The 27,204-nt window shown below is 40.9% G+C and overlaps 1 protein-coding gene across 2 annotated transcripts in view; it reads right to left on the reverse strand.

Moving 5' to 3' along the window:
* adamts12 (ADAM metallopeptidase with thrombospondin type 1 motif, 12) overlaps nt 1–27,204 on the reverse strand; it is a 727,938-nt gene that overhangs the window by 586,717 nt on the left and 114,017 nt on the right. For both annotated transcript variants that reach the window (XM_069924031.1, XM_069924030.1), the window contains exon 3: nt 14,013–14,187. In XM_069924031.1, coding sequence (XP_069780132.1) covers nt 14,013–14,187 — 175 coding nt within the window. The remainder of the gene's footprint in view (nt 1–14,012; nt 14,188–27,204) is intronic.

Below are 27,204 nucleotides of genomic sequence, written 5' to 3' on the forward strand. Positions count from 1 at the left end.
AATGATGAAAATGAATACAAGTTAGAAAAGGATGACGCAGCTGTGAATCAAATTGAAGACGATCTCGATACACCAGAAGACAGTGCCAAAGTGGAAAGTCTACTTATAGCCGAAAAAGACCAAGCCCTAGCATCACGCAATGATGGATCATCTATGAGTTCAGTTGTAATTAACATTTATGATGACCCAGCCAACTGGCCAGCATACATAAATCAAAATGTAAGAGATTATTTAACAATGAAAGGTCCTCCTATTCCAGTGAACAACTTTCCACGAAATGAAAGGGGATTGTGTTTTTCAAAGTTTCACTGTAAGAGGAAACTTTCAAATGGGGAGTGCATTGAAAGACCTTGGAAGCTACTGTAAATTGTTTGGTGGATAATGGGAGTACAGAGAGCTTTATAGATCAAGGGTTGGTAGAACACCTCGTGTTAAAAACGTACCCCAGTGACCATCAGATCCTAATAGCATCTAACAACCATGTGACCAAGGGCAACCACTTCTGCAGGGTCACTCTGGAGATCCAGGGTACGGTGTATGAGGAGTTTAAATTGCTGGTGCTCCCATGCCTCTGTGCTCCAGTGCTGCTGGGGTTGGATTTTCAATGCTAACTGAAAAGCATCAAAATGGTGCACGATGGGCCGCCTCCCCCATTAATCGTCAGAAGGAAGCATTACTGCAACCTCACGGCCCTGAACATAGAACCCCCCCCCCCAACCTTTATTCATGCACCTCACACCTGATTGCACCCTGGTGGCCACCAAGAGCAGGAGGTATAGCCCAAAAGACAGGGAGTTTATCAATGCAGACATCCGTAGACTCCTGCAGGAGAACATTATAGAAAAGAGTTCCAGCCCCTGGAGAGCACAAGTAGTGGTAGTGAAGTCCGTGGAGAAGAGCCGTATGGTCGTAGACTACAGTCAGACCATCAACAAATTCACACAGCTGGATGTATACCCACTTCCGCGTATCGCAGACATGGTAAACAGCATTGCCCAGTACAAAGTGTTCTGTGCAGACTGTAAACTGTAGTTCCTCCAGCCAGACAGTGTCCCCTTAATAAAAGCTACCAGGCCTTTCGAGCGGTTTACCCCTGACTTCAAAGGCCTGCTCCCGTCCTACAACAGGAACACCTATTTCCTAAACACTATCGACGAGTACTCACTGTTCCCCTTTGCTATCCCGTGTCCTGATGTCACTGCAGCCACAGTAATAAAGTGCCTGCAATCTATATTCAGTTTGTGTGGGTACTCTAGCTATATATACACGGATAAGGGTGCTGCCTTCATGAGCACCGAGGTCCAACGGTACCTCAGGGATAGAGGCATTGCGACCAGTCGCACTACGAGTTATAATCCTAGGGGGAATGGGCAGGTAGAAAGGGAGAATGCCATCATCTGGAAGACGGTTCTGCTAACTCTCAAAGCAAAGGACCTACCAGTAGCAAGGTGGCAAGACGTGTTACCAGAGGCTCTGCACTAACGTGACACCACATGACCATATATTTTCTTTCCCAAGGAAAGCCGCGACAGGCATCGTGCTGCCTAGATGGCTGACATCGCCGGGACCGGCCGTCCTCCGCAGGCATTGCAGACGCCACAGGACGGACCCGCTGGTGGAGCCCATGGAAGTGAGGCAAGCGAACCCTCACTACGCCTACGTCGCGTTCAAGGATGGACGAGAAGACTCGGTGGCCACCAGGAACCTCTCACTGGCAGGAGACGTGAGCAACGCAGAAGAACTACAGATCCCTACAGATCAGCAGGACGGGACAGCAGACGACGCAGGAGCACCACAGGCTCCGGAGGATCAGTAGAAAGGAACCACGGTCGACTCGGGAGGGTCGCGGACCCCCATGGAGTAGCATGAAGAGCGGCAAATGAACACACCCCCACGGGCAGAAAGCCCTGCACCCACGCACCATACCCTTGCCCAGGGCCAAGATCCCCAGGCCCTGGCACCCCCCCCCCCCCCACCTCCCCCACCCCAGCCCCCTACAGGTCCAGAAGGAAGAGGAAACCACGTCAAATACTGGACATGAATGGATGCAAAGAGACAGAGGGGATGGGGGTGGGGAGATGTGTGGTGATATGTAATTACCCTGGTGACCTTGTATGAAAAGCAGACCAGAGCTACAGACTAGCCTTCCAGCTTTATCTTGCAGAGAGACAAGACCTTTTAGTGTACATATTAGTTTATTAAAGCTGTCTTATACTTGCACTGCTGGTGTGGTTATTGTCAGTACAGGATGGGCCAGTTACAATTTTTTAAGGGGGGGTGAATGTGGTGGTATGTCATGCATGATGTCATTACACCACTAGGTCACCAGGTGGCTCACCTGGTGACTTTGTATATAAGCCCAGGGTGGATCCCTTCCCCCTCATTCTGGCCAAGGCCTCAAAGCCTAGCTGTATACCAGGCTATTAAAACTAGTGTTTTACCTGCACTCTGCCTTGTGTGGTTTGATGCTAGTAGCCTACACAGACATCTCTCAAGTTCCCCCACACCTTGATGAAGGCCTCAAGCCCAAAATGTTGGTGATGTATCTTAACCTTTCCTACATGAAGGCACTGTCTGACCTGCTGAGTTTCTCTAGCATTTATGTGTTTCTTCAACAGACAAAAAGGTGATAATTGGATATGGGGAAGCAAAAACACTAGAAAGGTGAGAATTGGTAGGGTGAGAGACAGAGGGTAAAGGTAAGTGAGAGAGAGAGAGGGTGTTACAGGAAAGGGGACTGGGGGGGATGGGGTGTGTGTGGAGTGTGAGGAGGTACAAAATAAATTGATGAGGGTAGGATGGTACATGTTGTCTATGTGGATATTATTAAGACATTTGACAAGGTCACCCATTAGGGACTCATTCAGAAAGTCATGAGGCATGGATTCATAGAACATGGGCTATGTGGATAAAAAAATTGCCTTGCATGTAGAAAGTAGAGAATAGTAGTGGATGGAAAGTGCATCATAACCCTAATGTGGGTAAGGCAGAATTACCACTCCTTGATAGTGCAAAAGAAACTGTACAAAGTGTACATATTTAAATTTTAAAAGTTCAAACAAACTGACTGTAACAGAGAGAAGAAAAATCAATAAACTGCAAAAGAAAGAGTCCTTAAATGAGTCCCTGGTTGAGTTTGTTGTTGAGGAGTCTGATGGTGAAGAGGGAGCAGCTGTTTCTGAACCTGGTGGTGTGAGTCATGTGGCAGCAAGAGCAGGGCATATGCTGAGTGATTGGACTCTGGATAATAATGTCTTTCGGGAAAGGTGTTTTATTGGCCAAGGTTTTAAAATGAAATCTCTCTACCCTCTCATCAAGAATTTCAGAAGACAGTTTGATAAAGTTCACTGGTTGTCTACTAAGAATTATTCCTCAATCTGATTGCCTGTTCATGGTTAGTATGTTTTTCATTGGGCCTTGATGCTAGGTTACCATTAGTAGCTGAGTGAATGCACTTCAAAAATGATACATTGGTTGATGGTTGCTATGGGCTTTCCTTAGGTAGGGGAACAAATTTAATATGTGTGACTTATTTTATGTTAAAACTAAAGGAAAAAGGATGAAAGTAGACAAATGTGTTGGAGAAACTCAACAGGTTATGCAAAATCAATGGAAAGTGAAACACAGTTGATGTTTTTTCTCCTGAGCCCTTCTTCAGATGTCCGAAAGGTCAGGCAATTGCCCAAATAAGAGGGTGGAGAGGGGGAAGGGGGAGGAGCGTAGGCCAATAAGTGAATGCAGATAAGGAGGGGGAAGTACAGGAAGGAGCTTCCAGGTTACTGGGGAGGGGGAAAAGGGCTGAGAAAGGAAGCTGTCTTATAGCAGAAGGAAGGGAAGGTGCTGGAAGCTGGAGGAAGACAGTCGGAGGGATCAAGGAAAGTGAGAGAATGAAGAGGGGAGTTAAAGGAAATTGGAGAAGTTGATATTTGATGCTGTCTGGTTGGAGATTGGCAAGTTTGAGTACAAGTGTTCCTACGATTTACATGTGGCCTCAACCTGATCAGATGAGGCCATGGTCAGATGTGTCAGTATGGCAATGGGGTGTTGAATTCAAGTGGGTTAGGGTTAAGTGGGTGGGCACTAGGAGGTCCTTGCTGTTGTAGTGGACCGAGTGAGGATGCTCAACAGAGCTATCCCTCAGTTTGCATCCAGTGTCCCTGATGTACTGGAGACCACATGGGAAGTAGTGGATGCAGTAAATGACCCCTGCAGATTCACAGATGAAGTGTTGCTTCATTTGGAAGGATTGTTTGGGGCCATGAATGGTGGTGAGGGAGTTGATGTAGGTGGCAGTGTTACACTTCTTATGGTCACAGGGATAATTATCAGGGAGCCGGCGGTGGGGGAGGGGGTGGCAAAAGGGATGAGTGGATGAGGGAGTGGTGAAGAGAAAAGGGATGAAAATACTCATTGGAGTATTGTGTCAACTGCAGAGTTGTAAAGTGGACAATTTTCTAAACTGGCAACAAGTTCAGAGGTGCAGGAGGACTTGGAAGTTCTCGTACAATACTCACCGAAGTTCAACTTGCATATAGATGAAATGGTAAGGAAGGAAAATGAAATGCTAGTGTTTATTTTAAGAGGAATAGAATCTCAAAACAGGAATGTGATATTGAAGGTTTGTAAGCATTGTTTAGATCACACTTGAAATATTGTGAGCAGTTTTGGGTTCCATATCTAAGGAAGAATGTGTGGGCATTGGAGAGATCCAGAGAAGGTTTGCAAGGATGAGATTTGGTGTGTATGGATTTTTATGTGGGGAAAAGTTGAAGGCACTGGAATTGTACTCACTGGAGTTTAGAAGAATGAAAGGAATCTCATTGAAACATATTGAATTCTGAATGGCCTGGTTAGAGTGGATGTGGAAAGGATGTTTCCTATGGAATAGGAGTCTGAGTCAAGAGGCCACAGCCTCAGAATACAGAAACATCCTTTAGAACAGAAATGAATAGGAATTTCTTTATCAAGACGGTGGTGAATTTGTGGAATTAATTGCCAAGAAGAGCTGTGGAGACCAAGTTATGGGGAATATTTAAGGTGGAGGTACATACATTCTTGATCAGCAAGGGAACCAAGAGTTAAAGGGAGAAAGCAGGAGAATGGGGTTAAAAAGGACAATAAATTAGCCAGTATGGAATGGAGGGACTGACTTGATTGGCCAAATGGCCCAATTTGGCTCTGATGTCTGTGGCCTTATAGTTAGCTAACAGGGAGAAATTGAGAGTATGAATAATGAGATGATACTGCAGGGTGAGTCAAGATGAGTGAGATTAAGGTGGGTAACTAAGGTTAATTACAAAAGGATGATGAAAGGCTCCTTTTTTTTCTCTCCAAATTGCTTCCATTCTTACACTATAAATTATTCAACATTTAGTTAATTAAAATGTATATAATTGACTATCCCTCATTGGTTTTGTGATGCATTTAAAATATTATGGACTTGCAACGTCACTTAATTGCTTTATTGTAGCTATTGTGCAATATAGTGCAAAAGAACATTTTACAGAATATCAGCAATAGGGGTGAAGTAAGTTCAGGTGATAAATTGTGTTGGAAAAATTGTGTGTGCAGCTATTTAATGAAGTACAGTAAATTCTTGTAATAATTTGTTGCTCTTCATTTCAAAACATGCCATTTAATTTATATGTGATAGCTTATTGAAATTGAAGGCACCTTACAAGCTTCCTTTTAGGCAAAAAAAATTATGGTATGAGTATTCAATGTTCTGACATGTTAATGCTCCTGCTATGCTTACATGATGAATCAGGTACTGCCTGATGCATGATCTTCTCTGGTTCCACCCTTTGTGATGAGTGACAACTTTTTAAGTATTGTTTATGGAAGAAGCTGGAATCCTTCAAAATTAATAGGGTGTACATGGAATATCTAAATTCTGCTATTGCCAATGGAATTAGAACCTGATGAACATAATCGTGATTGAAATGGTCCTGTAATGAGCTGGTATTTCCAATCCGAAGGGATGCTTTTTTTCCCCATTGTGGGACCAAATCTGCAGCTGTTTATTGTTGGTGTATAGGGTGCAAATCTTCCCTACTGGCTAGTGGAAGTCATGAGGCCACTTTGCAAAGCAAATGTTTTGCTAATGTGAACTGACAGTCAGAATTGAGCTGGAGGTCTGCATTTTTCACTTGTGTATAACTGACCACACAAGGATCTTGGAATATCATTTCCTGAGGAAGCTTTGAGAACCACAGAAACAGTTGCTCATTTCCATATGTTATCTTTGCATGACTTTAGTAAGTCACAGAAATAAATGGATTTCAAAAGTATTGTTAAACGTACAACGTCCAGAGTAGACACCATCTCCTTGGCCCTTCACTTAGCCCTGGAACACCTGAACAACAGGGACACATAACAGACTAGTGTTTATCAGCTCCAGGACCAAACTAATCCCAAGCAATGCTTTGTCTTAGCATCTCCCTCTCCCTCTCCCTCTCCCTCTCCCTCTCCCTCTCCCTCTCCCTCTCCCTCTCCCTCTCCCTCTTCTCTCTTCAACCAGATCAATGGTTTTCTATCCTGCAAGCCACAGTTGGTGAGGATTAGTGACAGGACCTCCTCCACGATCATCCTCAGCATTGGAACACCACAAAGCTGTCATTTTATCCTCTTTGATGCTCCCTGCACACCCACCATTGCGTAGACAAATACAGCTCCAACTCCATCCATTTTTTGCGAATGATTTGCCATGGTCACAAGGTAGGATCTCTAATGACAACAAAAGGGAGAACAGATATTGTGACTTGGTGCTGAGTAGCAACCTCTCCCTCAATGTCAGCAAGACCAAAGAGTTGTTTATAGACTTAAAGAAGTGCAATGGACCTCCCTCTCCAGTCCACCTGAATGGCACTGAGCTGAATATAGCTGTAGGTTTTGAGGGATAAATGGCTTCAGTGAATTGTTCTGGACTAGACAAGATGTTAAAATGCCCAAGAGAGACCACCAACCATGCTGCTTCCTCAGATGGCTGAGAAAATTTATAATGCTAGCAGCATCTCTTAACAACATCCTCAGATACATCCTGCCAGGGTGCATCACTGTGTAGTACGGGAACTGCTCTATACTCAAGGTTGTAGGAAACTGCAGAGGGTTGTGAATGTGGCTTTATCCATCGTATAAAATGCCCTCCATTCTGTCAACCCCATCTATATACCTCCTGTTAATTTGGAGTCTCACTACCCTCACATCAGTAAGAAGATACACAAGTGTGAGGTTACATACCACCAGATTCAAGGTCCATTTCTTTCCTGCCATTATCAGATGGTTGAATGAACACTAAAATTATTAATTTTTTTGCCTTTGTTCTGCATCAATTGATCTTTCCTTGTAACTCTGCGCTTAGTACTCTTGTACTATGCAGGAGATATCTTCTGATCTGCAAGTAAAACAACATTTATCATTGCATTTTCAATACACATGACAACAAACTTAAATCCAGCTAGTCCCCCTCGACCACCATTCTTCTAAGGCTTGAAGAACTTGTCTTCACCCTCAATAACTTCTCCTTTGACTCATTCCACATTCTCCGTCTTTTACTTTGTCTACCATAAAGAAGACAGAGTCGCCACTTTGTCCAGTGCCCCTCACCAAAATGAGGCCCCAGTGAGGAACAAACTTGCAATCCCTGATTTACAAGACCAGTGCTCTAACCACTGAGCGATCAGAGTTCCTGTAAGGATTCCATTCCTTTCTCTAAATTCCTCCGTCGCTATTACACCTGCTTCTCAATGTCAGATCGTCAGAGGTGAACTCCTTTTTCAAACGACGAGGCTTTCCCTCTACCACCATCAACTCTGCCCTCACCAGCATATCTCTGTTACTCGCACATCACTATCCCCAACGCGTAACAAGGACAGCATTCCTTATCTACCTGCCTCCTCATCCAACATATCATCTGTGGTGATACGACCACCAGCCTACTGCAGCGGTGATCTCTGTACTTGCAGGAAGACCACATAAGGGGCTGACTCCACCTGGCTGGCTGTCAATCAACCGACCTGAATATAAACCTGAGCCGGCCCCTCCTGAGCCAGTCACATGGGGAGCCACCAAGGCTTGAACTGGTGTTCAGACTTTTATTGGAATAAAGCCTGTTGTACAGTCTTTTGAGTTTGTGCTTGCTCGCTGCTACCTCAGCACACCACATAATCCTCCGCCATTTCCACCACCTACTACATCTTCCCTGTTCCTCCCCTCTCCACCTTCTGCAGGGACTGCTCCTTCCGTGACTCCCTCATACACTTCTTTCTTCCTACTAATTGCTCCCTTGGCACCTATCACTTTCACCACAGGAGGTGCTCCACTTGCTTCCACATCTCAGCACTATTCAGGGCCCTAAACAGTCCTGACAAGTGAAGCAATGCCTCTTGTGAATCTGCAGGGGTCATCTACTGCATCCAGTGCTTCTGTTGTGGTCTCCTTTACATTGGTGCAACTGAATGCAGACTGGGAGATCGTTTGTTGATCACCTCATCTCTGTCTGTCACAATAGCAGGGATCTCCCATTGGCCACCCATTTTAATTCCCTACCCCATTTCCTTAACAACATGCATGTTCATGGTCTCATGCACTGTCAGACTGAGGCCACCTGTAAATTGGAGAAAAAAAGCACCTTGTATTCCATCTGGGCATGCTCCAAATGCTCATAGATCCTATCTTTAAGAATCCTAACGTTAGAGTCATGTATGTACTCTGACAATATATCTGAACTTTGAACTTACATATACATTCTTATCCATGGACTCTTTGGTAACTGTTGCCCATGGCCTTTATATTTGAGGTTGCATCTAGCAGATTTCAGTAACCTTCTCTTTACCAAAGCATACTATTGCACATTTCATGTCAGAGGTTTGTTCACTGAATGTTCTTGATTGATAACTCCCACTGCTGTGTGCTATCAAACGTTCTTCTACCACCTTAACAATTTCTGCTGCATTGCATGACTACTCATCCAGATACATTCAATTTCAAGGTGACTGTGATGACAAGTATGTACATGTCTGAGCATTTGCTTTGCAGAAGACTTTGTCATTGAAAAGGTAATTCAGCACCTGCAACACTCTTCCCTGCAAACTGCTGAAACTGGAAAGAACTATAAAAGGGATCAAAAACGTGTAAACGTGTATCAACTGGTGTCCAAGCTGAATGTAGCTGAGCACAAATTGGTGGGCCAGGATGTGTTCTTCCTTCTGCTAAATACTGTGTTCAGCCATGTGAGATTAAGAGCAGTGACGATGTTTATATGGTGTAGTACACTAATGGCCACAATTAGCTGCCAGCTCTGCATGCTCTAAGTGTGTAACAATTGCAAACAGCATCTGAAACATATCTGACAACCACCATAATGAACCCTAAATAGCCTCACGGAACCAAAAAAATTAAGGTATAATCACAAGAACTGCAGATGCCGGAATCTTGAGCAAACAATGAGAAGCTGGAGGATCTCAGTCTGGCAACATCCATGGCTACAGGCCAGTAGGATAGTTCATAAGGTATATGGAGCACTCACTTCATTAGACAGGAGATTGAATTCAATAGCCAAAAATTGATGTTGCAGCTCTATAAAAACTCTGGTTCGACCAGAATTTGCATATTATATTCAGTTCTAGTCACCTTATTATAGGCAAGTTGTGGAAACTTTAGAGAAGGTGCACAGAAGATTTATCAGGATGTTGCCTGAATTGGAGAACATGTCCTATTAAGAATAGTTGAGCAAACTATACTTTTTTCTCTTTGAAGCAATGGAGGATGAGGTGACTTATTGGAGATGTCTAAGATTATGAAATGTATCGATAGGGTGGACAGCCAGCACCTATTTCCTTGTTCAGCAATGACAAATACCAGTTCAGGATGAGTAAAGTTTAAGGGAGACATCAAAGGAATGTGTTTTTAATTAAAAAAAAAGAGAATGGTGGGTGCCTGGAATACATTGCCCAGGGTGGTGATGGAGGCAGATACATAAAACAGTAGAGAAGCACATGGTTGGAAGGAAAGTGGAGGATTTGGGGCTCTGAGGGAGGGAAGGGTTAGACTGATGTGGAACAGGCTTATTTAGATCAACACAACATCCTGGGCTGAAGGACCATATTGTGCTGTTCTAACACTAGGATAGGAAGGTGAGGTAGCAAACATATAAATGGGTGGAGTGAGGGCTGAGGAGGAGCCAAGAGGGAAAAAGATACTGGATAAAACAAGGTAGGAGTGATGGAGAGAGAAATGGAGAAAGTGACCACTGGAAGTGAGGGGAAGAAGGGATTTTGAGAGAAAAAGATAGAATAGGTAAGATGAAAGGGGAGTTAGTTGGGATCTATCTGAAATTGGAAAAGTTGATGTTCATGACATTGAGTTTAAGGCTACCCGTGAAATTTGAAATGTTGTTCCTCGTTTATATTTGGCTTCAGCCTGGGAATAAATGAGGCCAAGGACAACTGGTCTGTGTAGAAATAGCCAAAAGAATTGTAGCAGCTGAATCTTCCATTCTCACCCCCACTCCTCTTTGTGCACTTTATATCTCCCTTCCTATCATACCCACTCCTGTAAACCTTCTGTACACAAATAGATGAATCATTTTAATCTACAGTCTAAACATTATGAAGACATACTAAAACAACAAAAGTTGTTACATTCTCTGTCAAGAACTGATAGAACAAAGATATCAGATGAAAAATTCAATGTAATATGTATAACAAAACTGGCAGTATCTTCCTTTGTATTTAGCACAAAATGTGAAACTGATTTACTGAATTCCACATGTATGATACAATAAATGTTTATTCATGAATAAGTTAAATGGCCATTGGATGTTGTTCTGTTCCTACGGAATCATTACAGCATGGACGAACATCATCTCCAGCACACGGACTTCCTATTAGCAATCCAGTTCCCCCTCCCACTCTATCCCCTCAATCCTGCAACTTTATTTCCCTCAAGAGCCAATCAAATTTTCTTTTTAAATTATTGATCAGTTTCACTTCCATCACCCCAGCAGGCAATGAGTTCAAGGCCATTGCCACTCAAGGTACAAAAATGCCCGAGTATTAAATTTGTGTTCCCTTGTCCTCATACCTTCAGTTACCATTTTCATTGTCTGCTGTAAAAATATCAATACTTTAATTGGTCAAAGGAAAATGACCCCAGTTTCTCCATAAAACTTGTAGCCAACTTCCTTCATTCCTGATATTATTCTGGTAAACCTCCTTCACCTCCTCTTAAGGCCCTTCACATGTTTTACAGTGTGAGAACCATATCAATCTATCTATGGATTTTATTGCCATTTTTACATTCAATTCAGTACATTATTGCAGTCATTATTATTTAACGTAACACCTGTTCAGCTGCAGCAAGTAAGAATTTTGGTGCACGATGAAAATAAATTTACATCAACATTATTATCATAATTTGAATATTTTATTTTAATTTTTCCAAGACTCATATAGAACATTAGATATATAGAATTTAAAATTACAGTCTCATGACTGTCTAAATCTCACCCCACATCCCTGCTTCAAACTATAACATTAAAAAAAATTGTCCACAAAAAGAAGTGTTTGAGCATGCTTTCATTAATTAGTCCGTATCTTGATCTTTAGGAATTCAACACTATTAACCTAACTATATTATTTAAACCTTTTTGGTGAAGTTAATTATATCCTTGAGCCAGTATGATTCAAATAAGGTTGCCATATTTTAACAAACACATCATATATCCTTATCATAATTGAATGCAATGGCCTACCCTAAGCTCAAAAATAGTTCAAAGTAACTTCAACGCACCTGTGTTGAATACATTGACATATAATTTCTATACCCTTGTTTTTTTGAAAGTATACACGAGCCAAACTGTGTAAAATTAACTTTAAGCGAAGGGCCACAAATGTTCCCAATTTTTCATTGATTACCAACATCCATTTGAGATTTCTTCCCCCAGAAATAGGATCTCATGACAAATCCCTCAATAATCAACCATACCCTGCCGATCATATCAAAGAATTCTACTCCTTTATTATGAAAAGACAAGAGCCAAGTCCACAAGCAAATAGAAAATACTGGGGGAAAAACTGAGCCAATCAGGCAGCATCTGTGGAGAGAAACAGCGAACATTTCCAACCTGAAACATGCTGTGTGATCTGCTGAGATTTTGCAGGATTTTCTGATTTATGTCACATTTCCAACATCTGAACTGTCTTTGATTTTCATGCAGAAAATGCAACAGTTTGAGTGTGAATGCACAGTTTATGAAAGAAAAAGATAGGTGTACTACTGCTGTTTTATATAGAAGCAATTTAATACAAGGCCTAATTTAATTTCTCATATTTACCAAGTCTTCTGTATGCATTGACAACCTCTGTGTAGATCGTGGAAGAATTTAGGAGGAATGTCCTGTTTAATTTGGTGCTCAAATTCAATAATCTTGTTTCTTGCTTTCCAGAACTACTTTTGACTTTTTATTCTGTTGTGCACCAAGCAGTATGGAACCAAACATAAGCTGCAAAGGTAAGGGCAATGAGGGATGTTGTTGGAGTAAGAAACACTGAGCAGAGATTTGGTAAGCTAAAGTGATGGATGTAATTTACGTTAATTACCTCAAAGTCTGCTTCTTTTCACTGCTACCCCTGGAGCGATGGTGCAGGGCTTTAAACTAGGAACAATTTTAATGCATCAGATACCAATTTGTATGCAGAATAGATCTCGACAAACAGACACAGCCTCCAGCTATGACTAGGAAGAGTCCTTCAACCTGGCTTATTTTTGGCCTCTAAATTCTTGAGTACAGAAAGGTTTTTTATCTGTTTAATTTCTTTGAAAAAAAATTGCTGTTCAATTTTATGGAAGTTGTGAAACATAAATGCAATAATGCCCTATTGGCTCTGAAATTTAGCAGAAACACATGCATGCAATCAAATTAGCCTGATATAACTTTTGAGCTATAGTGGAAGCAAATGTGATGAGAAACAAGCTATTCTAACTGCACTTTTTCCCCATTGGATGGCTCAAATTTCATGGTGTAATAAGTTCCCAAACACTGCCAGGTTACCTCAAGAGACAATAAATTGAGACAGCTTCGCTTCGTTCAGCACCTTAGCTCTGTTTGCAGCAATAGCAGGGATCTCCCAGCGGCCACCTATTTCAATTCCCCATCCCATTCCCTTGCTAATATGTCTATTCATGGCTTCATGTAATGCCAGACTGAGACCACTGCAAATTGGAGGAAATAGACCGCATTTTTCATCTGGGCACTCTCCAACCGAATCGCATTAACGTCAACTTCTCCACTTTCCATTAGAACCGCCTACCTTCCCCACCCCCACCATCTTCTTCCCCCGTCGCCTTTCCTCTTTTTCATGGTCCTTTTCTCTGTCTCCGTTCACAGAGCCAAAATCAATTATCATCTTTCCTCTTATCATATCCTTTTGTCTGATGGCCTGCAATCCTTCCCCTCACATTCTTCCACCTTTCTTTCCCCAGTCTTTAACTCAGATGCCTGCCTTTTTTCACACATAGGAAGGCCCAAAAGGTCAGTAATATATCTTTACTTCCTATGGACTCTGCAAGACTGGCTGAGTTCCTCCAGCATTTCTATATTTTGACTACAATCACAGCTTCTGCAGACTTTCATGTTTTACTCCTGGTCAAAAGATATCAACCTGAATTGTTAACTCTCTTTCTCTCTCTCCACAGATGTTGCGGGAACTACTAAGTATTCCAAACATATTCTACAACGAATTATGGTAAAATTACATGTCTGGGCATATTTTTATCACCTCTCAATTATCAGATCAAGAATGTGGTTTTTCCATTGAAGCCAGTAAAGTGGTCAATCCAGGTGAAAAAACAGAGGGATGATTCCATCAGATTAATGTCTGAACCTTGATTGCACACATTGTTTCCTCCATGAAACAACTCCTATCTGTTACTTAGATACAAGCATGACTTTCCACTGTTCTTAGAGCCCTTTGTCCACCTCATGAAATTATGTATGTCAGCTGTTACCTTACCTTGTATTCCACAGGTTCCAGAGGTGCCAGGGATGACTTCATGGTGCTTTTGGTGAGAATGGTGACTAACTTGCCTCTTGTAAATAATATGTGGCTGTTCCTTTTCTCCATTTTGTGGGTGGAAATATATTGGTTCAATAAAATAGTCTTCACTGTGCAGTCGAAAAAAACCATGCTATGGAAAAGAAAAAGTAAAATTTAAGTTCAGTTCAGTTAACTTTGAAACAATAAAAAATTCCAAGCAGCAAATGGATTAGTTCAATGATAAAGAAACTTGTTAGTGTGGAGCATAAAAATAATAAACCCTGTGAATATCATGTGAACAAGATATCATGTCATCTTTCTATGGACTATGGACTGACCTTTTGGACTGTGGACTATCATTATAAAGGATGGATTTCTGGTAAGAGCTCTGTGCAACTTTGTGGTACAGCTGAGTGCTGACTAGCCAATTGCTTGGAACTTTTGAGACGAAAGGAGGAATCCAACTGTGAAGCAGAGAGTGGCCGAACTGCAATTGCAGAGGGCAGCTAAAGAGCTATGTGAAATGCACGAGCCTCATAAGTTCATAAGTGAGGATTTGTAAGCTTAATGCAATGCAACAACAGCCATTTCTCTCTCCAACGTTCAATACACGTCCTTTTGTTATCAGTTAGAGAATTGAATTTGGACATTGAACATTGAGATTTAATTCTGTGTACTGTGTTTTCAGACTGATTTACTTGTCTGACTGACCTGGGTTTTTTGTGGATTTTTCCTTTTTGAGTATTAGGCACAGACTATAATGGTCTGGGTATTTTCACATAGATGCTGTTTATAAATATGTGATATCTGTATATTTGCTATAGATACTTATAGCGGGGTTAATTGTGTTAAAACATTACATTGTTAATAATCATTAATAAATTTAGAGTTAAAATTTAACCCTTTTAATTTGTCTTCTGTTGTTGCATTTAGATGTAACAGTCTTAAACTTTAAACATGAAGCACACTAGTTCGTTCAATGGTGCATCCAGTTAACTAATCAATTGTTCGGAAATAATTGGTTTGACAGTGAGAAAGTCTCTAATGCCTCACAATGAGATGAAGAAAACATCAGGTTCGGGTGTCAACTCAGCTCTGAAGTCCTGAGGCAAAATATTTAGCAAACATATCATAGTTCCATTCAGGTTTCTCTTGCCTGTATTTCACTTGGGAAAAAAACAGTAATTCCATGAGAAAATTGAAATTTAGTCAAATTTGTTAAGTCACTCTAAAGGTTTTCACAACCATTGTTTTTCCCTACCTTAATTCCATCAATTTACAGCGCCCTCCATAATGTTTGGGACAAATACACTTTATTTCCTTTATTTACCCCTGTGCTCCATAGTTTTATATTTGTAATCAAACAATTCACATGTAATTAAAGTGCACATTCCAGATTTTATTCATAGTTATTTGTATATATTTTGGTTTGACCATGTAGAAATTACAAGAGTTTTTTTACATAGTCCCCTCATTTGAGGGGACCATAATGTTTGGGACATTTGGCTTCACAGGTGCTTATGAGTACCCAGGAATGTTTAGTTGCTTTCATTGATGCATGTATAAGAGAACTCTGCTTCCTTCTAAGCTTTTGATCCCCTTTGGAACCTTAGTTGCCATTTTTCAATATGAGGACCAGAATTATGCCAACGAAAATGAAAGAAGCAGCACACCATAGCGGTTAGCGCAACACTGTTTGAATCCCATGCTGCGTGACAGATTATGTTATATTTTATATTGTATATAGATATGTTTTATAGGAGATAAATTGTGGCAGGTCACATACAAACACTTCAAAATAGATCTTATTTAAAATGCCAGAGCTCTACTCAAGCCAGACAGTCCAAGCTCCGAGTGCCTTTGCACAAACTTTTAAGAATGCCTATAAGGACTTCACAAGTAGGTGTTAATTTGACATGCTGTAAAGTAATGGATTATTGTTTTGGAAAGCAACAGATGAATGAACTCGGAAGATTAGGACCGGAGCCACATTGGCTATTCTAACAGGGTCATGTGGTTTTCTCTGAGAAGAGAGAGAGAGAGAGAGAGAGAGAATTCAGTTCTACAGTTTTACAGTTCAGCAGCAGCAGCTGGGACTGGAACAGGACAAGCTGGCAAGCTTGTGGAAAAAACCCATTTTGAAGACGGGTTGTGAGTTCTTAGTTCAGCCTGGTCAAAGCCCTTATGGACCATACTAGAGGAGAGGACTGGCTGCATAATGTTTCACTTGAAATAAAGGAAACAAAAATAAACTCTGTAGTGACCTGAAAGAAAGAGGTTATCATCTGGAAAACACTGATGGGAAAATTTCTTCGGCAAGACACTGAAGTGTCTGATCGAAAGGGATCAATTGTGGGAGTCCAACGAACAACAAATGTCTCTCTGAAAACCAACAAAACCTTCCTGAGTGGTAACCATTTACCTTTCAAGTGAAGATTCATAAATGCCAAATTCTGTGCACAGTATAAGAATTGCCTGCAACCAGTGAAGGAGTGAGAAGTGAGATTGGACTGTGAATTAAAGAACTTTTCTGAACTTACATACACATGCGCTTAGAATTAGAAGGCAGTTAAGTTAATAGTAATAAGTTAGGAGTTTGATCCTGTTTTCATGTTTAAAGATAATTAAAAGCAAGTTTTGTTTAAGTAACCATTTGTCTTGGTGAATTTCTATAGCTGGTGGGTTTCAGGGTCCTCTTGGCTCATAACAGTATGTTCTCCCCATGTCTGTAGTTTCCTCCCAAAGTTTGAAATGTACTGGAGGTGTAGGTTAATTGGGTGTAATTAAGGCAGGGGATCGTGGCCAGAAATAACCTGTTACCATGTTGTACATCTAAATTTTTTTAAAAAGCCATTTTGAGACCAAACAACAATAAAACAGTAAGAGACATCGCCCAAAATTTAGGTTCACTAAAATCAACTGTTTGGAACATCATTAAGAAGAAAGAGCATTCTGGTGAGCTCAGTAATTGCAAAGGGACTGGTATTCCAAGGAAGGCCTCCCCTGCTGATGACTGAAGAATTCTCATCTTAATGAAGAAAAAAAATTCCAGATCAGAAACATTCGTCACAAGGCAAGTGTAGATACGTCAATGACTACGGTCTGCAGAAGACTTCATAAGTAGATATACCAAGGATACGCTGCAAGATCAAAATTATGGCTAAGGTGGTATGCTTTGGATCTTGTGCAGTTCCATTACTCCTCCACACTTGCTAACACTTTAGAAACATGGAAAATAGGTGTAAGAGTAGGCCATTTGTCCCTTCAAGCCTACACCGTCATTCATTTTGATCATGGCTGATCATCCACTCAGTACCCTGTTCCAGCTCTCTCTCCATACCCGCTGATTCCCCCTAGTCACAAGTACTAAATCTAACTCTCTCTTAAATATAGCTATGGAACCGGCCTCTTTACATATCTATAAAAACTTTTAGTTTTGTGTGCTCTAAAATAGCCAATGAAGTCAAAGGGAATTATAAACTCTTTTGCAGAGAAGACTCCAAAGGTCATCAAAAACATAGAAGCAAGCCTAGCTATCTTATACCTGCATCAATGAAGCAGTTAAACACCAAACGTTATGGTGTCCTGAAATGAGGGGATTGTGGCAGCGCAGATCCTCATGGCGAACTGGCCCTGCTTGTATTGCCACGTGGCGGGGCAGCCATGGGGAGATAGCGGGGCAGCCATGGGGAAATGGCGTCGTCAGGGGTTTCTCTCTGACTCCAGCCTCCCTTCCAGTGCACGCCCTGGGCAGCGATTATGATGTCACCACATGCGTGGCAACTGAGCCCGAGCTGCCCTTAAAGGGGCATGCGCTGAGTTTGAATAAACAGTTGTTAACGATTGGGGTGATGACTGTGTTTCCCTTTAGCTGCTTCAAGCGCCACAGTGGTGACCCCGACAGGCCCAGACATCTATCTGGACCCAGTTAACGATGGACTCAGCCGAGGTAAACGCCGTGGCCCTAAAGCTTCCCCCTTTCTGGCCCCATCGCCCATGAACATGGTTCAGGCAAGTGGAGGCACAATTTCATTTGCGCAACATCTCAGCAGACGCCACAAAGTTCTACCATGTCATGGATGCACTGGATCAGGCCACGGCAGGGAGGGTGGATGACATCATTCATTGACCACCAGCAGTGGGTAAGTACACCGTCCTCAAAACCCTACTCCTGGGGAAGTTTGGGCTCACTCCCCAGCAGTGTGCTTCCAGGCTCTTACAACTGGACGGGTTGGGTGACCACAGCCCTTCAGCTCTCATGGATGAGATGCTGGCCCTGGCAGAGGATCATGAGTCGTGTTTCCTCTTCCGCCAGATATTCCTTGAACAGATGCCAGAAGATATCCAGCTACATCTGTCCAAAGAAGACTTCTCTGAACCCTGCAAGGCCGCAACCCGGGCAAATGCCCTCTGGTGCACAAAGCAGGAAAACGAGGCGGCCCTCAGCCCGGGCCCCGTCGACCGCAGGATTCCCCCAAGCACAAGCCGGAGGAAATCCAGTCAACGTGATGCTTTTGCCACAAATGCTGGGGAGCAAAACCCGCAAGTGCTGCCAACCCTGTGATTTTCAGGGAAACGGCCACGCCAACCGCCGTTGATGGCTGCAACGATAGGCCACTCCTTTACATCACAGACAAATCCACGGGCCACCGGTTCCTGGTGGACACAGGGGCCGAGCTGAACGCCCTCCTCCCAACAGCATTGTAGACTCAAACCTGGACCCACAGTCCAACCCTGTGGGCTGCCAACGGCTCCGCAATCAAGACCTATGGCACCCGTAGGGCGCAGAGACAGATCGAAAGTTCACATGGAGGTTCGTCATGGCCTCGGTAGGCACCATGCTGTTGGGGACCGACTTCCTGAGGGCTCATGGCCTGTTGGTGGACGCAAGGAGCAGGAGGCTGCTCAATGCTCACACTTTTCACTCAGTGTGACTGGGCACAGCGGACGACGACAGATCCAGAATTGACACAGTAGCCGCCGACACAGACGAGTACGCCGAGATCCTCAGTGAGTTTCCCACCATCCTGGAGCCATGTTTTGATGTCACTTTCCCCTGACACAGAGTTTTCCACCCATCTCCACACAAGGCCCCCTGTTACACCCCAAAGCTAGACGGCTGCCACCGGAGAAACTAAAACAGGTGGGCATCATCTGGCGGTCGCCTCTGCACATTGTCCCAAAATCATCTGGTGGTTGGAGGGCATGCAGAGACTACAGGCAATTAAACGATGCCACGACTCTAGACAGGTACCCGATCCCCCATATCCAGGACTTCGCGGCCAACCTCCACGGCACGTGGTTCTTCTCTAAAGTCGATCTGGTCTATAGTAATTTAAGCAGGTTACCACACTCTTCTTAGGCACTGTTTAAACAGCTGAACATCATGCCCTGTTGGAGTGAAGTGTTTCAGATATCCCATAAAAACATTGGCCAGTTGGTCAATATAGGTTAATGGCACTCAGCCAGACCAGATGCTTTCCTTCACTCTCCTGAAGGCAGCCAGCATGTTTTCTTAGGATCCTGACAGTACAGGATCATCAGGGATCTTGGGAGCGCGCAGTGGTTCTTCCTGATTCAGAAGGTCCTTCCTTGTTCTGGTGGTCAAATTGAGCATGGAAGGCTTTGAGCTCACCTCGAAATTATTTTAAATGTCATAATTTTACCTGTCTCTATCACTTCCTCCGACAGCGCATTTCATATACAGTGCCCTCCATAATGTTTGGGACAAAGACATTATTTGCCTCTGTGTTCTACAGTATTAAATTTGTAATCAAACACTTCACATGTGATTTAAGTGCACATTCCAGATTTTATTCAATGGTATTTGTATACCTTTTTATTTGACCATTTAGAAATTGCAGCACTTTTTTAAACATAGGCTCCTCATTTTAGGGCACCATAAACTTTGGGACATAGCAACAGTGTGTATATTAAAGCAGTCATGTTTAATACTTTACTGCATATTCCTTGCATGCAATGACTGCTTGAAGTCTGTGATTTATAGACATCACCAGGTGTTGAGTATCTTCTCTGATGATACTCTGCCAGGCCACTAATGCAGCCATCTTTAGCAACTGATTGTTTTGGGGGCTTGTCCCCTTATGTTTTCTCTTCAACATATGGAAGGCATGCTTAATTGGATTTAGATCGGGTGACTCACTTGGCCATTCAATGTTATTTTCCAGTTTTTCGCTTTGAAAAACTCCTTTGTGGCTTTGGGATCATTGTCTTGATGTAGGATGAAGCACCATCCAATGAGTTTGAAGGCATTTGCTCAAACTTTCATACATGAGAGAATTCACTTTGCCATCAGCAGTTACATCATCAATGAAGATAAATGTGCCATTACCTGTGGCAGCCGTACATGCCCAGGCCATTAGATCCCCATCACCATGTTTCACAGATTAGGTGGTATTTTGGGCAGTTCCTTGACACCTCCATACTTTGTTCTTGTGATCACTCTTAATCTTCATCTCATCTGTCCACAATACCTTTTCCCAGAATTCTGCAGGCTCTTTGAAATACTTGTTGGCAAACTGTAACCTGGCCATCCATTCTGTGGGTAACTGGTGGGTTGCATCTTGCAGTGTAGCCTCTGTATTTCTGTTCATGAAGTCCTCTGCAGACAGTAGTCATTGACACGTCCACACCTGCCTCCTGATGTGTGTTCCTGAGCTGTCAGACAGGTGTTAGGGGATTTGTTTTCACTATGATGAGAATTTTTCTGCCATCAGCAGTGGAGATCTGCCTAGGCCTAGCAGGCCCTACGCAGTTACTGAGATCAACAGTACGCTCCTTCCTCTTCATGATGTTTCAAATAGTTGATTTTGGTCATCTAAGGTTCGGGCGATGTCTCATTCTTTTATTCTTGTTTCTCAGCCTCATAATGGCTTCTTTGACTTTCATTGGAACATCTCTGGTCCTCATGTTGAAAAATGGCAACTACAGACTCCAGTGATTAAAGCTTAGAAACTAGTCTAGCTCTCTGTGGGGAAAATGTTGCCCCCTCCCCAGAATTCCTTTTACATCTTTTCCATTCTCCCCCACCCCCCTTCACTTTAGATCTATGCTCTTCAGTTTTAGACTCTCCGACCATGGGGAAAGGAATGTAACTGCTCCCAATGTTGTAAAGGTTACCACTCAGGCTCCTATTCCCCAGGGAAGAAAATCTCATCTTCTCCTTAGAACTGAAGTACTTCAGTACCAGAAACAACCCTGTGAATCTTTTTTGCACCCTTCCAAAAGCAAGGTGACAAGAACTGCACACATTATTCCAAAGCTGGCTTTACCTATGCCTTGTCAGGTAGAATTAGAATGAGGATTAAAGGATTAACCATCTAGAATTGTGATTAAAAATAAATTCATCACATAAAGAGCAGTGAAGTTCGCAGTGCTGTCTCCAAGAGACCAGTCAGCAATCAATTGCTAAACGTTTTATTTTTAAAAAATCAATGTACTTCCAGATATTACTGGAATTAACTGATATTTGGATTAGTGCGGGAAAGAGAAACTGAGTTAAAAATCTGTCATAGTGGATAAGGAAAGAAGGGAAATAAGCAGTAGTGGCACAGAACATAGAAAGAGGAGATGCTTGTTGTCTTACAGTGAATCAAAGTATATAAATCTCCTGGGATTGCCATGATATTCCCTCCGACATTGAGGGAGGCTAGTATAGAAATTTCAGGGGCCCTGTTAGAAGTATTTATAACATCTTTATCCACGGGTGAGGTGCCAGAGGATTGGAGGGTACTTCATGTTGTTCCATTGTTTAAAAAAGGCTCCAAAATTAAATCAGGAATTTACAGGCTGGTGAGCCTAATATCAGTATTGGGTAAATTATTGGAGGGCATTCTGAGAGATTGGGTATACAAGTATTTGGACAGCCAAGGGCTGATTAAGGACAGTCAGCATGGCTTTGTGGATGCTAGGTCGTGTTTATCAAATCTTATAGTTTTTTTTGAGGAGGCTTTCAAAAAGTAGATAAAGGAAAGGCTGTGGATGTTGTCTACATGGATTTTAGTAAGGCCTTTAACAAAATCCACATGGGACGTTAGTTCAGAAGGTTCAGGTTAGGTTAAATATTCACCTTTATACAATTCACTCTTCCAATTAACATCAATGGTAAATCTTTCCATTTATCTAAATCAATTTTAATCTTATTTAATAAAGGTACATAATTTGAATTAAACAAATCATGATAATTTTTATTTACAACTACACCTAAATTTTTAATTTTATTTGACCATCTTAATTTAGTAATTTGTCTACAATCTTTATAATTTCCTCTGCTATTGTAAAATCTCACTCTTTTCCCAATTACATAGAAACATAGAAGATAGGAGCAGGAGTAGGTCATTCGACCCTTCAAGCCTGCTCCGCCATTCAACGAGATCATGGCTGATCTTAAAGTTCAGTACCCCATCCCCGCCTTCTCTCTGTAACCTTTAATACCCTTATACTGAAGAAATATATCTAATTCCTTCTTAAATATATTTAATGAACCTGCCTCTACTGCCCTCTGTGGCAATGAATTCCACAGATTCACCACCCTCTGGGTAAAGAAATTCCTCCTCATCTCAGTCCTAAATGGTTTGCCTATTAACCTCAAACCATGGCCCCGGGTTCTGGATTTTCCCATCATTGGAAACATCCCATCTGCATCCATTCTGTCCAGTCCTGCCAGAATTTTATAGGTCTCTATGAGATCCCCTCTCAATCTTCTAAACTCCAGCGAGTACAATCCCAATTTGTGCAATCTTTCCTCATAAGTCATTCCTGCCATTCCAGGTATCAGCCTGGTGAATTGCCTCTGCACTCCCTCCATTGCAAGAACATCCTTCCTTAGATAAGGTGACCAAAACTGCACACAATACTCCAGGTGTGGTCTCACCAAGGCCCTGTACAGCTGCAGTAAGATATCCTCGTTCCTATACTCAAACCCTCTTGATATGAAGGCCAACATACCATTTGCCTTTTTAACCGCTTGCTGTACCTACATGCTCGCCTCCAGAGACTGGTGTACAAGTACCCCTAGGTCTCTCTGCACTTCCCCATCTCTTAATCTGTTGCCATTCAAATAGTAATCTGCCCTCTGGTTTGTATTACCAAAGTTGATAACCTCACATTTATCAACATTGTAGTGCATTTGCTATGTATCTACCCAGTCCCTCAATTTATCCAAATCACATTGGAGCTTCCTGACCCCCTCTTCCATGCACACAACCCCTCCTAGCTTAGTGTCATCTGCAAATTTGGGGATATTACATCCAATCCCCTCATCCAGATCATTAATGTAAATTATGAACAGCTGGGGTCCCAGTACAGATCTCTGTGGCACCCCACTGGTCACCACCTGCCACTCAGAAAACGAGCCATTTATCCCAACTCTCTGTCTTCTACCTGCCAGCCAGTTCTCAATCCACATCAATACTTTTCCCCCAATAAAAAGCCAGTCGTTTATGCGGGACCTTATCAAAGGCCTTTTGGAAGTCCAGGTACACTACATCCACTGGCTCTCCCCCATCTATTTTACCTGTCACCATCTCAAAGAATTCCACTAGATTTGTCAAGGATGATTTACTTTTTGTAAATCCATGTTGACTCCGTCCGATCCCTTCTCTGCTAGTCATATGCTCTGCTATTACATCCTTAATAATGGATTCCATCATTTTGCCCACTACTGATGTAAGGTCTATAATTCACCACTTTTTCTCTACCCCCCCTTTTTAAATAGTGGGGTAACATTAGCTACCCTCCAATCCATGGGTACTGATCCTGAGTCTATCAAGTTCTGGAAAATAATTCTTAAAGCATCTGCTATCTGAATGGCCACTTCCTTAAGTACCCTAGGATGTAGATTATCAGGCCCTTGGGATTTATCTGCCTTCAATCCCATCAATTTCCCCAAGACCATGTCCTTAGAGATACTGATTTCTTTCAGTTCCTCCCTTGCATTAGTCTCTATGTTTCCCAACATCCTTGGGAGGTTATTTGTATCCTCTCTTGTAAAAACCTTATATCCCTATAATTTACCATATTTATTAAATAAATCCTGTAATGACTTTAATGAAACCTTTGGATTAGTTAAGTATATCAAAACATAATCTGCAAATAGATTAATTTTATATTCATTTTCCTTCACTCTAATTCTCCTAATACCTAAACCTTGTCGAACCGCCTGAGCTAAGGGTTCAATCACTAAAGCAAATAAAGCAGGTGAAAGAGGGCAACCTTACTTTGTAGAATGAGATAAATTAAAGGATTTTGAAATCTGACCATTCGTTAACACCCTTGCTGTCGGTTCCGCATATAAAGCCTTAACCCAACTTCTAAAAAATGGCCCAAAATTAAATTTTTCCAATACTCTAAACAAAAATTTCCATTCAAGATGATCAAACACCTTCTCAGCATCTAAAGATACTACCATTGTTTGAGTTTTTTGTTGTTTTTCCACATTAATTAATGAAATCAACTTAACTATATTCTCTGCTGAAAACCTACCTTTCACAAAATCTACCTGATCAATATGTACCAGTTTTGGTAAATAATTCGCTAACCTATTAGCCAAAACTTTCACCACCAATTTATAATCAATATTTAATACTGATATCAGTTTATATGATTATGCTTTTAAAGGATCTCTTTTTTTGGTACAACTGTAATCAATTCTCTTAAGAATGATTCTGGAAATACACCTGTTTCAGTTGCTTGTTTCAAAACATCTTTATATAACAGAAGTAATAAATCATTAAACTCTTTATAGAATTCCACCATAAAACCATCTAGATTTACTATTGACGTTAATTGGAAGAGTGAATTGTATAAAGATGAATATTTATCCTCGAGTACAGTATTTTTTTCAATCTATTCCATGTATAGTACCAAAAAAGTTATTTAATGAAATAAATAAGGCAATTAGGTTATTTTTATGGAAGGGTAAATTATCAAGAGTTTCTTTACAAAAATTGACTTGGAGTTATGAATTAAGCTGCTTGCAATTACCTTGTTTTTATAATTATTATGAAGCGGCACAGTTTAAAATTATTAATAGATTATTTGATACTGAAGAATCCCCAAGGTGGGCAAAGATAGAGATCGATCAGATTTTGGAAGGTAACATTAAGCATTTTATTTATAAATGCTTATTAAGAATTCGAATTGTCTATTTTATGACATATAATGAATATTTGGTATAATCGTAATTTAATTATAGGGTTTAAAGAGATGATTTCAATAAGATCACCAATATATCAGAATAAATTAATTCATTTTTCATTGAATAGTCCTTATTTAAATGATTGGAAAAATAAAGGAATAGTTAATGTTATAGATTGTTTTGAAGCAGGGAAGTTTTGTTCATTTAATAGATTACAAGAGAAATATAGTATTGTGTCAAATTCTCTGTTTGCTTATTATCAATTTTGAGATTTTTTAAAGAAGAGTTACGGTAAGGAAATAAATTTGCCAGGTCAAACAAAATTTGAATTATTGAATGAAAACAAAAGTGAAAAAGGTTTTATTTCTGATATGTATAGATTGTTGCAGGAAAAAATGGAAAAAGTAGATATGTATAAAATTAAAGAGAAATGGGAAAAAGATTTAAATATTGTTTTGGCAGAGAAATGGTCCCAAATGTGTGTTGATAGTGTTACAAAATTAATTAATGTGAGATATAATATGGTTAATTATAATTTTTTGCGTCAATTATATTTAACTCCTGAAAAATTGAAAAGATATGGATTTAGTGTAACAGATTTATGTTTTAGATGTAGAGAACAGAAAGGTACTTTTGTACATTCAGTTTGGTCATGTAAGAAAATTAAATATTTTGGGAGGAAATTATAAAATTTTTGAGAGATTTGTTTAAAATGGATATTCAATTAGATCAAAGTTATGTTTATTGGGCTATGATAAGGTTCCACTTGTCGATTTAAGAATGCCTAAACCATATTTAACTTTTTTAAAGTTAGCATTAGCAAAAAAATGTATAGCTGTTACATAGAAGAATGATGTACAATTAAATTTGCGGAGATGGCATAATGAATTGCAGTCTTGTTTGTATCTAGAAAAATTAACATACAATGTGAAAATTAACTATTCTTTTTTTATTGATATGTGGGGATTATATTTGAAATACATGGCTATAGAAATTAAATAACTGTAATAAGTTTGGCACACCAATCAGGTTTTTGTTGTAAGTTTTTGGGGGGAGAGGGGATTGGGGGAAGATTTTTGGATCTTTAGTAGGGTTTTTTATGTTATAGGGAGGGGGGATGGGTTAAATTTTATGTTTTTTTTTGTGTGTAATTTGAAAAATTAAATAAAATTTTTAAAAAAGAAAGTTCAGGTTAGGTATCCATTGAGAAATTATAAACTGGATTCAAAATTGATTGAATAGGAGAAGATAGATAGGCCTGGAGTGTTATAGAATGGGTGCAGGTCAGTGGGAATAGAGACAGTAATTATCAGCACAGACTAGAAGGGTCAAATGGCCTGTTTTCTGTGCTGCAGTCTTCTATGTTTCTAAAAGACCAGGCATGAGAAATAAAAAGTGGGGTAGAAATGATGCTGAGTATCAATTTAGTAAATGACGCTGAGATTCATATATTTAATAATGTTCTGTTGCGTAATATACGAAACAGACACTGAGTTGTCATAATGTCAACCACAATGGGAAGTCGTATCCAGTCACGTTCAGGAAAGCACGATTTAAATGACAAGTACCATGAAAGAAAATGCTGGTATTTCAGAATGATCCTTGAAAAAAATAGAAAGCAGGCTTTAATCTCATGAAATAATACTTCTGCAATCAGACTCAAGGGCAATAACATAATTTGCATGTTTTCCACTACAAAGAGAGGAAAGCTGCATTCTTAATTTGAAAATAAATATTTTTATACTCTTGAAATGAACATTTTCTTTCTCTTCCTTGATGTCACAAATGTTAATGCACTCAATTAACACAAGCTAAAGAAATGGGAGCAAGAGCAGGTTATCTGGCCTGTTTTGACATTCAATACAATCATGACTGATCTGACCGTGGACTCACTCCACCTAACGGATTTTTCTCCATAAGCCTCAATTCCCTTTTTATGCAAAAATCTATTTTATTGCACTTTAAATACATATATCTAATGAAATATCCGCTATCGCTTCCTTGGGCAGA

The sequence above is a fragment of the Narcine bancroftii genome, chromosome 3 (assembly GCF_036971445.1).
Source record: "Narcine bancroftii isolate sNarBan1 chromosome 3, sNarBan1.hap1, whole genome shotgun sequence".
In the NCBI taxonomy this organism is placed as follows: Eukaryota; Metazoa; Chordata; class Chondrichthyes; order Torpediniformes; family Narcinidae; genus Narcine; species Narcine bancroftii.